This window comes from Empidonax traillii, unplaced genomic scaffold (assembly GCF_003031625.1).
Source record: "Empidonax traillii isolate 1590-97213 ecotype Southwest subspecies unplaced genomic scaffold, ASM303162v1 scaffold1115:size468604, whole genome shotgun sequence".
Taxonomy (NCBI): Eukaryota; Metazoa; Chordata; class Aves; order Passeriformes; family Tyrannidae; genus Empidonax; species Empidonax traillii.
Window position 1 is genome coordinate 9,578 of NW_020956308.1, and position 15,852 is coordinate 25,429.

Here is a 15,852-nt window from a genome sequence, read left to right on the forward strand (position 1 = left end):
ACTAAACAATACCAGCTCCCTCAGCTGCTCTTCATAGGACTTACTCTCTAGACCCAAATCAACCACATGAAACAATCCTAGGAGTGCCTGGCAAGAGCAAGTTTACAGTGCTTTCACAAAGGCCATATATTTCATCATGGATGTAAGCTGCTAAACTATCAGGGTTGTAGTTTGGAGAGGGGGGTTGCACAGGAGCATTGTTTAAAAAGCTGGGAAGCTTTTTGCTTGGTTTTTTTTTTTTGTTTGTTTGTTTGTTTTTTTTGGGTTTTTTTTGTTTGTTTGTTTGTTTGAAGTTTGTTGTGGGGGTATATATTATTAATTTTTTTAAATTTGTTGGTGTTTTGAGAAAGAAGTGCTTCACATCCAGGAAAGTGTAAGTTCTATGCGCTTAAAGTGTTTGTCCTGATTATGATCACAGGAATAAATTACAGTGTGTAGGAGCTATGTGAACACTTACTCGTGTGTTGGGAGACTTTGTACGTGGGAGGAGACTTGGCATTGAGTCTCTTCACTCAAAGCAAAATACATTCTTGAATGTTTTTAGGACCAAGGCCTGAAACATCAATTTTTCGGTCTGTTAAAATGTATTACTTTTGTTTACAATATGATGAGTGGAGAATCTTTTGGCACTAATCTTGGTACAGTGTACCACCTCAGAGCTGTCTTTTCAGTAATCATTTCTCATTATGTTCCAAAAGCATGGAGCTGAGAGAGGGATGCCTGAGGAGGTTTTAGCTGATGACAAAGTACAAGCAGATTTGTGTTTTTGTTTTCATTTTCTAACATGTTGGTTTTGTGTTCCCTCCCTCCTACCCCCTGGATCCAGAGTTCTGTTGTTAGAAAATCTAGTATTTCTATTTGCTATTGTACTAAAGTAGTTCTCATAATGCAAATGAATAATTGACAGTTGATTTTTTCCCTGGGTTTTTTTGGTGTGTTTGGCATATTCCTAGAGGAGGGAGTAATTAGTGGTCATTATATGTGACATGAACTTAGTTTTTGTTTTTGACTCCCTTCTGCTTCTGCCAAGAGATTTCTAATCTCAGTAGGGATCCTTCTCATCTTGCTTTTATCAGAAAACACTGGAGAACAGAAGAATCTATAATTGATTTTTGTATCTCTTCACGTTTTTGTGTGGAGTTTTATGGAGGCTATATTGCAAAAATGGGCTTTTTAAAAAAGTAGGAAATTAAAGGTTACATTTTTTTCTCATTTTCAAATTCAATTAATATTGAAGTCTACACTAAAATGCACTTTGTGAGTCAAACGGCTACCCAAGGAAATTAAACTTCCAGTGCTGCCATCATCATTATGGCCTGATGGACATCACACAAATAAAATAAAGATTGGCCAAAGGGTCCTTCTTCCTCGGTTCCGAGCTAAAAATGGTCACTGTGTTGTCCTTGCCTTGGCAGCAGGTGAGCAAGTGTTGGCTGAGTAGTTCAGGATGGGCTTGCCAGGGCAGGTGAGCTCTGTGAAGCTCACGCTCCACGTGAGTGGGTGTCCATATGGTGCATGTGGTGTGGTGACACAGAGCCTTAGTCATAACTGCAGCCAGGTGCTGCCTCGGACAGAGAGCACTGTGCTGGTGGCCATCAGGCTCAGGGCGAGGCATGGACTCAGTGCCCCTTTGCCACCTTGCTCTGAATGCCCTGAAAAGTGAGCACTGGAGTGAAACTGTGGCATCTGCCAATGTCACAGAGCAGAAGACTGGAGACAGTACAAAATTAATAACAAGTAAGGACTTGGTTGCGAAAAATCTGGGACTGGTTGAGAAATAGTAACCTCAGAGAAGAATTTCTGTTTCCTCAGTGAAGACTCCATCCCTGGAGGGTGCCAACATTAGAACTGGCAGCTCTGGCAGCCTTTCTGCTGTTTGTATGCCCAGAGCAACTGACTTTTTCTTGAACCTACAAAAATGAGAGAAAGTTTCTTCAATAGAGTTGAATTATTTGCTGACATGTAGTTAAGTAGGTGTAAGAACTTCTAGCTTCTGTAGTGTGTATTTATAGAGTATACTTTTTTATACTGTACATGTGTTTATAAAGTATGCTGAGACCCTTAACTGAAAGAATGTTGTATGAATGCAAGCAATAATTACTGTCACACATGTAAAAGAATCAGGTCTTCCTGACAGTAGCCTTTCCTTAAGGGGAAATTTAATTTCTTTATCTGCAGTAATTTTAATGCCGTCTCTCTTGAGAAGGGAATGTGCAGTATTTAAAGCTCAATTAAACAAGAAGGAGACTTACTCTGCAATGCGTTAAATCCAAAGGGACATGCTACCCTCTCTTTGCTGGACACTTAGCTATACATGCAGAGAATGAACCTCTCTCAAATTCTCAGGTGATTCCTGATTTTCTCTGAATGAGAAGAAATAACATTTGCCTCTCTGTTAAAGGCATGCTCTTTGCACATTTGGTTTGTTTCAGGATGTTTTTACTTGCATTTGCTCGTCCCTAGTTTGGTGCTAATGGTTTTATTTAGGAAGGGTGTTCTTCAAGTGTCCAAGTACAGTAACCAAAGTTACCATGCAGGATCATGTGCTTAACAGCTACATTTGTGTGAAGCAGATAGGCTGACAGTCACAACATCTTAAATGGGCACTATTAATTCACATATTTATGTAAAATATTATGGCTTCAGGAATGTGCATCTCAGCCCTCCAAGAGAAAAAAAGATATGTTTCCCTAAGGTACTGGTGGATGGATGTTTAGATGTTCTGGTACTCAGTCATAGCAAATATTAAACTCAGTAATTTAATGCCACAATTAGAATTAGTTTAGGCGAAAGAAGTCTGTACATCAGGAAAAGTATATTTTCTGTCAATACAGCTATTTTTAGTCTCATAAGAAGATTCAGCAGTTCCACTGTGTAGTGTCTTTAAAAGTCTTTTAGTGTATAAACAGCAGTAGTGAGATGAGAAGCTATCACAGCTCGTTTCAATGGTTTACCATTGGGCAAACAGTTGGCAATTATTGCAGTTGGAAGAATTGAATGGATGATTGGAATGGAAGTGCTGGTTCTTCAGTGAATTCCCTTTCTACATCAATTGTAGCATATGCCCACGTTTCTTTCCAGCAGTAATGAATTTCCTCAGGTGGTTTTCCTTGTGTTTTTGAATGCTGAGTGTTAACATCCAGCAGGAGGGACCTGTAGTTGACCTTTCATGCTAAATGTGAAAGGGCTGTTGTAGCCTTTAAAAGGATTTTGTGCTTCTGGGAAGCTCCAGTTACCTTCAGACTGGATCAGCTGTTTCAGGTATGAAACATCAGTTGTGCAGAGCAACTTTTAAATATTGTTAATAGTGTATCTGCCTTTTATGATCAGTCGGGTCTGAAAACATCTGTTTGTGCATGCAACACATCTGGCTTTATGGTGCATTCTGTACCTTTCCCATCTGTTTAGGAGTGAAAATAACGAAAACCTGTGATTTGACTCTTTTCAAAGTACTTTTTATATTTGAAAGCATGAAAATAATATCAATGTGGGTGGTAAAACTGCCCAGTAAATAATTTCTGCAGCCATTATACAAGCTTAAACCTTCATTATCACAAGGAGTTCAGAGTAGACCTTTGCATCTGGTTAATCCTGACACTTGCACCAAAACACACGCGGTAATGCTTTCAGTTTCCATGGAGGGGTGGTCAAGTGTCAGGCTGTAATCTAGATTTAAGTGGTGAATCAGTATTCTGTGCATTTTTCAAAGATTAAATTTCTGATAGCCTGCTTTTTTCTTGGCAGAAATGCCTGATTTCTGGCATTTCTGTTGTTTCTTTGAGAAGGGAACTACGCAGCTTCTAGGTCTGGTTGGTCAGGCAGTGCAGGTGCTTTGTGTTTGATCCATATTAGTAGAACTGTCGAGGAGAGAAAGGTAAAACTGGGAAATGGGAAAGTCCAAGGGGATCCTGAAAATTCCCAGGTTGTTATGCTGATTGTGAACTAATTTGGATGTTCCTTGTTTACAAGGGCATAAAGGGAAACTGCTGCTGTTCTATGCAGGAGAAAGCCATGGAGGGGTACATAGACCCTTAGTGCACAGAAATACATAGGAACCACACCTGCCTGAGCAATTCCCTGAACTGCAAACTGAGTTATCAGGAGGATATTATAGGGAAACATCCGTGATTTGCTCCTGGTTTGTCAGAGACAGGCTATGGTGCTCAGCAGAATTTCTTGTCTGGTCACAAGTAATTCAGCTGTTCTTATCTAAACTGAATAATAAAAAATATCCAGTTTAATTAATGGATTTATTGTACCTGATATTATATCTACTTGCTGTAATAATTACTGCCTAGCTATTGACTTAATTTCTTTATAAAAAAAGGAAAAGAAAATGCAGTATAATTGCAGAGTGTTACTGTGAGCTCTGGTGTATCTAAAACCATGAAAAAAAGGTAAACTTTTTTTCTTAGCAGAAAATTTTTGAACTAGAACTTAATAAGAAATGAGGTGACTAAATCAGGCATTGTTTGAAATTTTGAGTTCCAATGTTTGTAGAAAAAATTATCTCAGCACTGATTATGGGAATACAGCAGGCAGAGACATACAGGGAAATTATTTAGGCGAAGTGAGAAGTTACATGTTTGGGGGGAGGTTGTAAGAGCAGAGAGAAAAAGTAGAAAATATGCTGCACTAATATAATTTCACATTTGCACTGGGATCAAATCAGCATTTATATTCTAAAATTAATACAGTCATATCTTTTGTAGCTTTGTTGTTATATTTTCTGGACTAATCAGTCTATTTGAACAGTTAAAATCATCTTGTATTTTAGATTGGAAGTTTCAGCACTTGCTCAAAGTCTAATTCTTTTAGATGATTTGGACAAAATAATTCCCTTTCAGAAGCATAAATAGCGATCTTCTTTCTATCGTTTGAAGAAAGAGAGTTTTGTTATTTATTAACTGAAGAATAAGAGCGATTTCTGAAGTATGTCCACTTTCAGTTTTCTAAAATACTAGAAAATATTCAAATCCCTCAAGTAGGTTATTATCTTCAGCAAGGACAAAAAGATGGTATTCAAAATAATTTATTCAGAAAGCTGACAGTGCAGCAGGAGTCTAATCATCAGGATATGTATCTCTGTTTCTAACACCAGTCATATTATCCCTTATTTCTAATACAAACAATTTTCAGTTGCGAAAATTAGGGAGAACAGCCAGTGTAAGATAAAAAGAATGAAATCCATGAAACTGAAGTGGTTTAGGAAACCTGTTTCATAGTGCTTATGGGTTATCTTCCAAATCAGTTAATCCTGGAGTGAGTATTTTATTCTGTCTCAAGAAATGAAATAATAAGTGGGAAGTATTTGGTACAATTTGAAGTCAAGAGAGACAAAACTACAGTAAAGCAGAGGATCTTTGTATGAAAGATAAGAAATAGTAATTTTTTTTCTTCTCTTGGAGCTTTTAAGTATGAGGAACAATGCCTTGAATAGCCCTCCCAAAATTTTGGAAAAGGTAAATGTATTTTTGTAAGTGTACAAATACTAGAACAATGAAACTATCCAAGTCTCCTTGACACTATTTTAAATATTGTCAAAATAATGCTCAAATAAAACTGACATGGGAAGAAAAAAGTGTGAAGTGTACAGCCTACAACCTGCAAATGAGAACTCAAAACCTCACCATCGCCTGATCTCATTGTTTTTCACACTTATTTACTTTTCCCTCTTACAAACATACCAGTGAAAGGATTGGCGTAGGATATTTGAAGACAGAACTTGGTGGCGATGCTTAGTCCTCCCAGAATTTACTTGGATAAGAATGACAGGGTGTGAAATTATATCCTGGTGCTTCTTTAGCCTTGCTTTCAGCTCCAACTTGGTATTTCAGTTTGCTTCCAGCTGTTTTCTGCCCAAAGTCAAATGTTTCCTGGCCATGTGCTGCCTCTATTTCTGTCAAGTGGGGTTAGGAACTGGTATTGAAAAGACAATATAGTGCTCTTTACCTCCTGGAAATTCCTTTCTGCAATGAGCCGTCCTAAAAGGCCAGCTGTGCCCAACCACACAGCTGTTTCTTACAAAAATAATATCTTAAACCTGATTTGTAAAGGCCAAGAATCAGATCTTGTAAATTTATGAAAGGTGAATGCTATGGTAGACTTCGAGTGTTTTGCATAAGCAAGATTATAAATAATATAATAAAAATTAATTACTTTGCAGGTGATAATGAGCTTTGCAGGTAGCTAATGCCATGTTTAGTTTCATTCTTTTATGTCTGTGATCCAATCAGCCAGTGCAGTAACCGAGCTAACCTCCGGCAGGAAATTATACATCCCATTATTCCTTATAGCACAGTAAAGCCCTTTATTTATGGCAAGCATTAGTTTTGTAGTCACAGTGACAGAATTCATATCTTAGCAGTGCATCAAGACTTTCCTTCCCTCCTTGTAATAGTTATTCCTAAAATTGTCCTGTTCTTCTGTTGTCAGACCCGGACATATGGTATGTGTGTCAGCATTAGGAAGAAGCTCTGGGCCACAGAAATTCTCTCTCCATTCAGATGTAACAGAAGAGGCCCAAAGTTCATAAGAAATTTGCTTTTCTTATGAAGCTCTAGTGAGTTGGTTCTAATTCCAGCCTGCTGATTCCACATGGTTGTGGTTGACATTAGAGTATTGTAAACATATCCAATTATCATATGGTTTTATGTAGCACTTCTATAAGAGATGCTCACCTGAGTGCATTTTCTGCAGTACAGTTTCCCTCCTGAAGTGTATGTGTTTTATCTTCTTAAAGAAACTCATGTTCTCTAAAGGGAAATTTTCAAATATTGCCTCTGAAGCTCTGCATGTTGAGCATGCATAACTCAGGTGGGCAGTTAGATAATTAAAATATGACCATGTGATTTTAATGTTGAGTGTAGGCTACAGCCTGAGCAAGAGGAAGTAATTGTGAAACTGAGGGTAGATAGCTGAAGATTGTAAACTGTTCTGTCCTTTTTCAGATGTTCTAGGCAGAAGTGAAAGTTTGAATTGCTATACTTTTCCTAGAAAACATGAAATAAAGGGGCACAAGGAATTACTGCATTAGTAATGGTCCAGGATAACTCTAATGTTGGAATCTGAACTTCGTAATAAAAAGTCACCGTAAAGCCTACAAGAGACAGGAAATAATTGTATTTTAACAGACAGAAGCATTTATAGAAGCCTTTATTTTTATGAAATTCTGTGTGAATTTTATAAAACTCTTTTTAGTGTCGAAGGAAATGAAGGGTGAGCTGTCCTAGATTATGAGAAATGGAAAGAAATTCACAACTGTATCTGTGAATATTTCTGTTTCAGGAAAAAAAGCTCAGTTTTTCTTTAATGTGTTATGGACTTGTGATCTACTAAATGGAGAAAAAAATGAGGGCACTCAATTCCTTGTGTGATATGTCAGATAAAATAAAACTGAGCCTAATTTATTACGTCTTTTAAACAGATGCTCCTGCATATGGGCATGTGTTTCTGTATTTGTTTACTGATACATTTAAGAAATGATTGCCTTCTTGGTAATTATTGCAAATAATTGTGAAAAAAGAAAAATCCCATTATGCAGGCACCTAAAATTGTTAGCCACCTCTTAAAACACTTCAGTTCCCACTTCCACCTCTGAACTCCCACCAAACCTACTCCTTTTCCTCAGTGCCTCAGTGTCATGTAGGAGCAGGCATGTCAGCATTCAGGAAGATATCATCACACAGCTCTCTTTAATTGCCAACACTGAATAAATTCACATTCTTTATATCTGTGAAAAACTCACAGATTGTGCTTGTGCAGTTGAGCTTGGACAGTCTCTTCCATCTTAGATTTTGATTTCTCAAGCTGGAAAAAGTCAGGATCTTTTTCATTTTTCAAACTGGGAAATAGCTTATTTTCCTTGGGGGAAAGGGTTGTTAAAGAATATAAAATGTCCTTCCCAGTCCAAATAGTCTTAGCACGTGCATCAAGTATTTTGCACCAGTCTACAAGAATATTTCTAACCGGTAGTTCAGCAGGTCAGCTGAAAACATAAGGCAAAGAGAAAACCAACCTAGAGCAATATCAGCACAGTTAATCTTTTGAAAACAGCTTTTGTTTGTGCAGTGATAACTTTAGAGGGTGACACAAAAAGACAAGTTTTTACCAAATCATAAGAAAGGGAGTTTTCTTACTTACTTTTATATTTGCTTATCAAGCACTGCAGTAATTTTGGAGGACTAAATATCATTAAAAGAAAAATCTTTGTGTTTTGTATAGCACATATCCATAAAGTGTGCATAGTAATGAATGATAATTTACTGAATTTAAATTAATAAAATCCAAACTTACTTTGACAAGTTTAGTGAAATACTTTAACCTGTAAATGATAGTTGTTTGTCACTGTCATTTTTGCAGCACACCTGCAATATTTAACAGTTATATGAGTGCTAAAGTCTTCTGATGCTTTCCAGAAATGCCTGCACAGCAATAAACCCCTTGATTTCCTCACTTACTCGGGGTTTTGGACAATAAGCAAGTCTAGCATGTATTTGACAGTGTGATAAAGCTGCTATAGACTCAGCTGGCTGAATCGAGCAGCAAAAGACCAGCAAAACCCTCATGAGTTCACCCTTCCTGATGGGAGGGGTTGGCTGAGGGGATGATCGTGCCAACTAAACCAGAGTTAAAAAGGCAGTAGAGAGTCTGCTGTGGTTGGCACAATCCTAGCTTAGTTTCTATTATTTCTGATGTGTCTCTGCAGTTCAGCTGATTTCTGAAGCTGAATTAATCACCTTAACAAGCATTCCCATGTTTGGACAGAATTCCACTGCTTTTCCTTTGGATCTGATATTTTCTAATTGGCCCTAGCATATTGCACTTTTTCATGAGCTAAATTCTTTACCTGATGTATCCTCAGAAGATATTACTTACATCAGGTTTCATAAGGCATTTTCCAAGGAGATACAAAAGGTGTATTCTATGGCCATGAAACACCCAGATTGGTGATGGCTGAAAAGCCCAGTGGGGGTGGGGGGGCAGCAAGGAGTGCTGCTGATTCAGTTGGAATGGGGTTCAGCTCTCTGAACAGTATCAGAAGACGATTATTCCTCTGACTAAAAAAAAAAAAGCAAACCACCAGGTGTTATGATGTGGTTTACAGAGATTTTTAGAGTTATAGTAAAGTTTTCTGAAGAGTGATTTTTATTATTGGATCAATAAATGTGCTCTAACTTAAGCCATTCAGCTTCACCCAGGAGATGAAGTTTAATGATGAAAGTGTGAGAAATGAATGCAAAAAAAGAGGCTTCATTACTTTCTTTTTCAAGACAAATTTTACATGTTTCTCATAAAATTAAGGGCTCGTAATAACATGGTACAGCTGTGATCAAGTAGTCACTGTTAATTTTGAGAACAGCCTGGTGCAATATGAACTTTGACCTTGTTCTAAATTTCTCAACAAAATAAAACCTCAGACATTTATTACAGAAAAATGCTGAGAATCGAGAAAAAAGAGCACAGTGTGAACAAGCAGCTTTCAGAGTGAACATATTATGAAATGTGTTACTCTATGTCCATGCCCTAGAACATGGTTAAGGAAATATATTTTTTCAGTCCTGAAGTTGAGGCATAGAGCTCAAAGAAACTCTGAATGGGCTTGTTTGAGTGATTTCTCTTCTAATAGACAGGGGCTTTGTGTGCTATTTCATGGGCTTGCAGGTCATTGGTAAACCTCTGGTTAGGTAGGTTATTTCTAGGACAGGAAAAAAACAGGGAAGTCGAAAGGAGGGCTGAGTATGATCTGGATGTAGTAATTTTTTCTTGAAAAAAACAACCATGCGAGGCTGTGGTAGAATAAGAGAAGTTTTAGGGATGAGTATTTATCTACTACTGGTTTTGTGCATTTGAACTCTTATGTTGTTGGGGTGGGACTGTCTTTTTGTTTGTGCTGTGTTAACCCTTGTGGCCTTGAGCTTCTGGGGAGGTTTGCACAGCCACCCAAATTCGTGACTGGGTCTTGCTAAGAGTCATTCACAGATGTCTGGGGAAAGGTAATGGATGGAGTTTCCCTGTTGGCACTGACTCTGAAAGGGAGACATGGAAGGTGGCTGTGTGGAATACTCTTCTGGCTGATAGCACTGCAGGAAAAAAAGCAAAAAAGTCTTTACCACCTAATTAATAATGCTTGTCACCTAATTAGTGATGCTTACCTAACTGGTGAAGGTTGATGCAGTGGTTTTTTTCTTTTCTCTCTTTTTTTTTTTTTTTTTTCCCCTCCCTCCTCCTGTGTTACAGATATACGTGGGCTGCAGGGATTTCTCGATCAGGCCTCGAGACTGGGACTTGATGTATCATTACAAAAAGTGGACAGGAACATCAGCAGAGTATTTTCCAACCTTTTTACTACCATGAAAACAGAAGAGCTGAACCGCTATCGGGACACGTTGCGGAGGGCTATCTTACTGCTGAGCCCACGGGGAGCCCAGACTTTTATTAATGAGGTCAGTGCACAGTTTTTATCATCAATGTTTCAGAAACGTGTACTAGTACTTATTTTGACTTATTATGTGATACCTTGCCACGTTTTGCCATTTTGACGGTGCTGTTTGTTAAACGTCGGATGGGATTGTGACTCTGGTGCCAGAGAATTGAAAGATCACCTGCTCCATGGAATTCATACTTTGTGGTTGATGCAAATGGGGCAGCATGGGCCAGATGGGCACTTTCAGTATAACACACAGCTCTCTGGAGTAATTATTTTTTAATCTGGTTGTCTTCTGTATCAATAATTTTGTCCTGGATTTCAACCGCTGTTGACAAGTGACCAGAAAATCCGCAATAGTCCACTGGAAATGAAACATCATGTGCCTAGAGAGATGCCTTTGTTGTGGAGAAGCCCAAATTCATGTTAAAAGGGCACTTTATTGATGTTTGAAAGTTGAATCAAGGAGTTTTTTATCAAATATGAGGTGGGAATTATATGTTTGTCTTTTTTTTCTTAGTGGTTTCTTGAAATCAATGAGGCTAATTAGGACAGGGAGGTAGCTGTTGGGCAAACTTTAATTAGTGTTGTGCTGTGGGCTAATTTTTTGGCATTAATTAGTTTTATCCAGATTTCTTATATTAAATAATGAATTATTTTACAGTACTTTATATGTCAGAATTGGAAATGAGAGTTGAAGCCTCAGTATAAGTTAGTGTATTCATTAGCTAAGATTTTGGCAATGAAGTAGGGTTTTTAAATTTATTTTTTTTAATAACTAAGCAGCGATAAGACTGAACCAAGAAATTTAAATGTGAGTGAGACCTGTTTCCAATTATCAGTTTAGCTGTATCAAAGCATACTAAATTTAAAAAAAAAATCAACTCAAATTAGCTCATTAAGTTTTCTTAACCATAGCAGCATTAGTAAATTACTCACATTTTATGTTCATCAGTGATTTTTAAATTAATAAGGTAAATTTTATCAGAACTAAATGAGGCAAATAGGTAGTTTGGAAAAGACTAAGCACAGGGATAAATTCTACTACTGTTTGTGCATACACAGGGATTTCCAGTAGAAGAATGAGGGAGCAGATGCCCTCAAAGTGCAGTAAGCTCCACACAGCTCAGTCAGTTGTTTTACTTGCTTTGTAGCAGACCTCCAGCAGAAATACGCATAGGATAGCTTTCCAGTGAGTCCTAAGCAAGTATCCAAAGCAGGTGCTTACAAGAAATCAACATGCATGTTTTATGCAGATTCAAGCTTGGTGGAAAGTGTGTCCCCCTTCAGGGCTCAGGGCTCCAGAATTATTTGTTAAGAGTTAGATGAGTGCACTGTCAGGACCCTGAGGTGTCTGGAGTGTAGAGGCTCGTGTATTAAATGGCTTTACTACTCACTTTACCTTAAAGCACTGTGTATTATAGGCATTAAGACTAATGACCCTGATATATTTCCAGGTCCCTGCAGGAATTTAACAGTGGGCAGAAATGAAAAGTAATTTATTTGGCAATCTTCCTATATTGAACCTTGATTGATTCAGAAAAGCTTTATAAAAGAAAATTTAAATCTTAGACAGGAACTCTCAAAAGGCTTGAGATGTGAGGTGCACGGTGTAGGGGAGAATCTTTCTCTGGCAGAGGCTGGGCTTACATTTTGTAGAGTTAGCAAATAACTGCAATTCTTCAATAGCTCAGTCAATAAGTGGAACTAATTATCTGCAACACATTTTCAGAGATTCTAGAAAAACAACTCTCAGCTTAAATGATATATACATTTGTATGTAATTTACAGAAATGCATAATTCACTGTGTGTGGCAGTAGCTGCCTCTGAAGGGTTTGCCTATTTTGGCAGAAACTATTTCATGCTATAGATAAAATAACATATAGCTCTATACTAGTAGTATTGTTGCCAGTGTGGCTCTGCACCTTGAAACTTGAGATTCTAAAACAATTTCTCTCTTCAGTTTTGGGGAAAAAATTAGGTCTGCAGAAAAAAATCAAAGTAGTAGCATTAGAAAAAAATGCAAAGATATTGTTTTTATATTTTGCACATATTTTTTTTTTCTTTAACTCAAGTTAGAAATAAAAGCCAGAAAACAAAGAGATGAAATGAGATTTAATGCTTTGTTTCCACAAACTTGTGGAAATGGAAAATTTCACGTGAAAAAGATGTTCCTTATTAAGTTTCTCAGTGTTGCTGAGTTGGTATTTTGTAGTAGAAGAAAAATGTCCGAAAATCTGCAACTACATTTTTTAAGGTGTATTGACTATTAGCGTTTCTTCATTAAAAAAAGAAGTGTTGCACACAGACCCTCCCGTGGTACGCAGAATAAAAATAAGAACAGTGGTTTGGACTATGAACCCTGATAGGAACAGTTTTAACAAATTTTTCTTAGTACAAGTCATAGACATCAGCCATTGGAAGCGGACACAAGATTTATTTTGCCTGGTTTGATATTGCAAGTGATATATTTTTCCTGCTAAAAGATATGGATCCATTTTTGAACCTCACTTATCATTTCTTGGGTGGGCCAGAGAAATCTCATCTGACTTTGGATGCATAAAGTTAGGGGATTCTGCCGTGTCATACGTGAAGGAGCTTTGAATCCTAGAAGAACTCAATTTTAGGATTATTTCTTTAGTTTTCATTTAACTCTCTTAAATTTCAGTGCCTGGTTCTGTCATGTGTCAAAGTTACCATAGCAGGAGTCACTGGCATTTCATAAGTTTTCAAGGTTTATTGTTTTACTAAAAAAACTGCTTTGACTGTAAGAATAGAGGAAGAAAGGAAAAATATCTTTTCAATGATATAGGTATAAACATGGAATCAGCCGTTATTCAGAAAAAAAGTAAGGTAAACGCATTCACAAATTGTTAAAAACCTAGATTTTGCATTAAAAGGTTGCCGCAGCCCGGTGAAAGGAGAGGCGACGACAGCACGAGGGGTTCTTGCTCTGTTGTAGGTGTTTATTAACACACGGACACATGAGGGTACAGAGTCAAGGGTGCTGTCCCTGACTGAGGGGAGAGCTAACCCTTATATAGGGTTCGGGGTGAAAGGATCTGGAAACTGGGAGGAGCATGGGACTAGACAACCAATGGGGATTCAGCAACATGCATAAATTAACTAGGAGCCAATAACATGGAAGGAGGGAAATGGTGGGACCGCCCACACTGCGGCAAATCCTGGCCAATGAGGGAGAGGGAAACCTTGACCAGTTAGGGAGGAGAAAATTCATGAGGGGACGGACATGTTCAAATATAATATAACAAATATAACTGGGGTACAAACATTAAAAAGCATGCACTAACAGTAAACATTATAAACATTAGTCAAACGACTACAGAACACTCCATTCATCTACGAATCAGGCCTAAACTGCCTGCAAACGTCCGTGTTATTAGGTAAGAGTCCTTTTAGTATTTTTCATATATCGCGTGCCATTTCTTGTATTCCTCTTGCTTCTTTCGTTTGTCCTCCACAAAAGGTCACTTTGGGACTGAAGCAAACCTAACGTAAAGAGTGTTCCTCCTTAATCAGTTGAGAAAAATGCTCCATTCAGCACCTGCAAAGATCCTGGGTAGATTTGTCTCAGTTGGTACAGATGTACATGTACCAGCAAAGACAGTTTTGCAGTTTGAAGACCATGCGATCCTCTTGCAAAGGCAATATATAGAAAGAAAAGAAGAAAAACCAACAGTTCAGAAATGGGGAGATTTGTCACTTTTAGCTATTCTGTTAGGTTTTTTGGCCCAGACACACGAATCTTAGATTCAAAAGGCTCCCTCCTTGTGGCACCCAGGTTTCACCTCTCTCTTTCACCTACCAATCGATAGGATTTTTTGGTTGCAAGTAAAGGTGTATTTGTATGGGTTGCTTTTATCATTAAGGGCTGCACAGTGAAATGAATAAATGGAAAAAAAAAGTTCAAAGAGCTGACAAAAATGATAAAAGGGTGGGAGAGCAGGACCTGTGAAGAGAGGTCTCAGGAGCACACTATATACAGCCTGCCTAAGGGAATACAACTGACAAATACCCAAGAAGGAACACGAGAGGAGAAGGAGGAATTATTTCAGGGGATCATGGGTTGTCCAACAGGAAGTAATGACCCGAAGCTAAACAGGGAATGCTTTCTAGCAGGGAGGTCAGTTGGGCAATGGGAGTGCTTGGCAAGAGGGTTCAGTGAGGCGTCATTCCTCAGGGTGTTCAAGAGGTCACTGGATAAAAACACTCCTGTAAATTAGGTTAGCAGGCTTTCCTGAATTGTTTTGAAGGATGTTCTAGATGATCCAGGGGTTCTTCTGAAGACTTACCTCGAAACACTTGTTGTGTGAATAAGTTTAGGCTTTGTACTTTTTAGACACAACATATCTGAAGAGGAGGAAAAGGTCTTATAATTTAGTGCTTTTCAAGTTTCCTGTGGCAGGTGTGTGGTACCTGTGGTTTGTATTTTTAATTCTTCACAGAAGTCATATGGTTTGTTTTGGGATTTTAATGATTTGATTTTAATGAGATTCTTCTTTATAACCATAGGTGATATCAACTGCTTTACTTTAATCTTTCTTCTTTTCATTATTTATATATAACCTTTACTTTTTAAAACCAGTAAAACAGAGGCTGTAACCCAGTTGCATGTAATTATTGACTTGTAAGGAGAAGGCATTATTGGCTTTACAAAACCTTTAACTCAGCATTACTTGTATTTTTGGCATCTTCACTGAAGTGAAAAATGTTTCTGTTGAGGTGGATATTTGAAAATGCTGTAGTTACATGTGAGCCTTCCTTGCCTCTAAGCTAGTAAGCTTACTGCAGTAAGGTTCCTTGTATATATGCATGTCCCTGAAGCAAACCAGCTGAAAGCAGAACTCTTTGCATGCCCAGGATAGTAAATAAGTGGGGGGGGAAAAAAAAGGTAATAAAAGAGAGCAATTTAATTGCTTTAAAAATTAATACAAACCCGCTGTATCAATGCAGCAGAGCTATGTGAATCACTGCAATTCCAATTTCAGCTGAAACTAAATTCTTCCAGAATAACTCTAAAGGTTTTAAACAGCTGTAATTTATCGCTGCCCTGTTTATACAGCAATCCCTATGTTCCTGATGGAGAGCAAAGACTGCTCTCTGTTTCTCTTTCACCCTAGTTCATACTAAGTGTCCTGCCTGATTCTTGAAAATAGAGATATCCTGCTTTTGGTTTGGGCTTTTGGGATCGTTTCACAGTGATTTCTGGCCTTCCTTCATTCCTGGTCATTGAGGATGCTGAATACCTTACTCCCAGAGCACTCTCAGTTGGCACTTGTTAGTGAACTGTGCTCTAGACTTCTCTTTTTCCCTTCTGCAGCTGGTGACATGTTATTACTTGACTGGAGCTGAATGAATTATTTATGGCATCTTGAGCAGTTTGCACCCACAAGCAATTGTATGA

At 38.0% G+C, this 15,852-nt stretch overlaps 1 protein-coding gene across 1 annotated transcript in view; it reads left to right on the forward strand.

Annotated features, from left to right (window-relative positions):
• Nucleotides 1–1,613: 1,613 nt before the first annotated feature.
• Nucleotides 1,614–15,852, forward strand: part of LOC114068709 (glutamate receptor ionotropic, delta-1) — a 248,750-nt gene continuing 234,511 nt past the window's right edge. Inside the window, exons 1-2 of the mRNA XM_027905054.1 lie at nucleotides 1,614–1,737; nucleotides 10,240–10,445. Coding sequence (XP_027760855.1) covers nucleotides 1,614–1,737; nucleotides 10,240–10,445 — 330 coding nt within the window. The remainder of the gene's footprint in view (nucleotides 1,738–10,239; nucleotides 10,446–15,852) is intronic.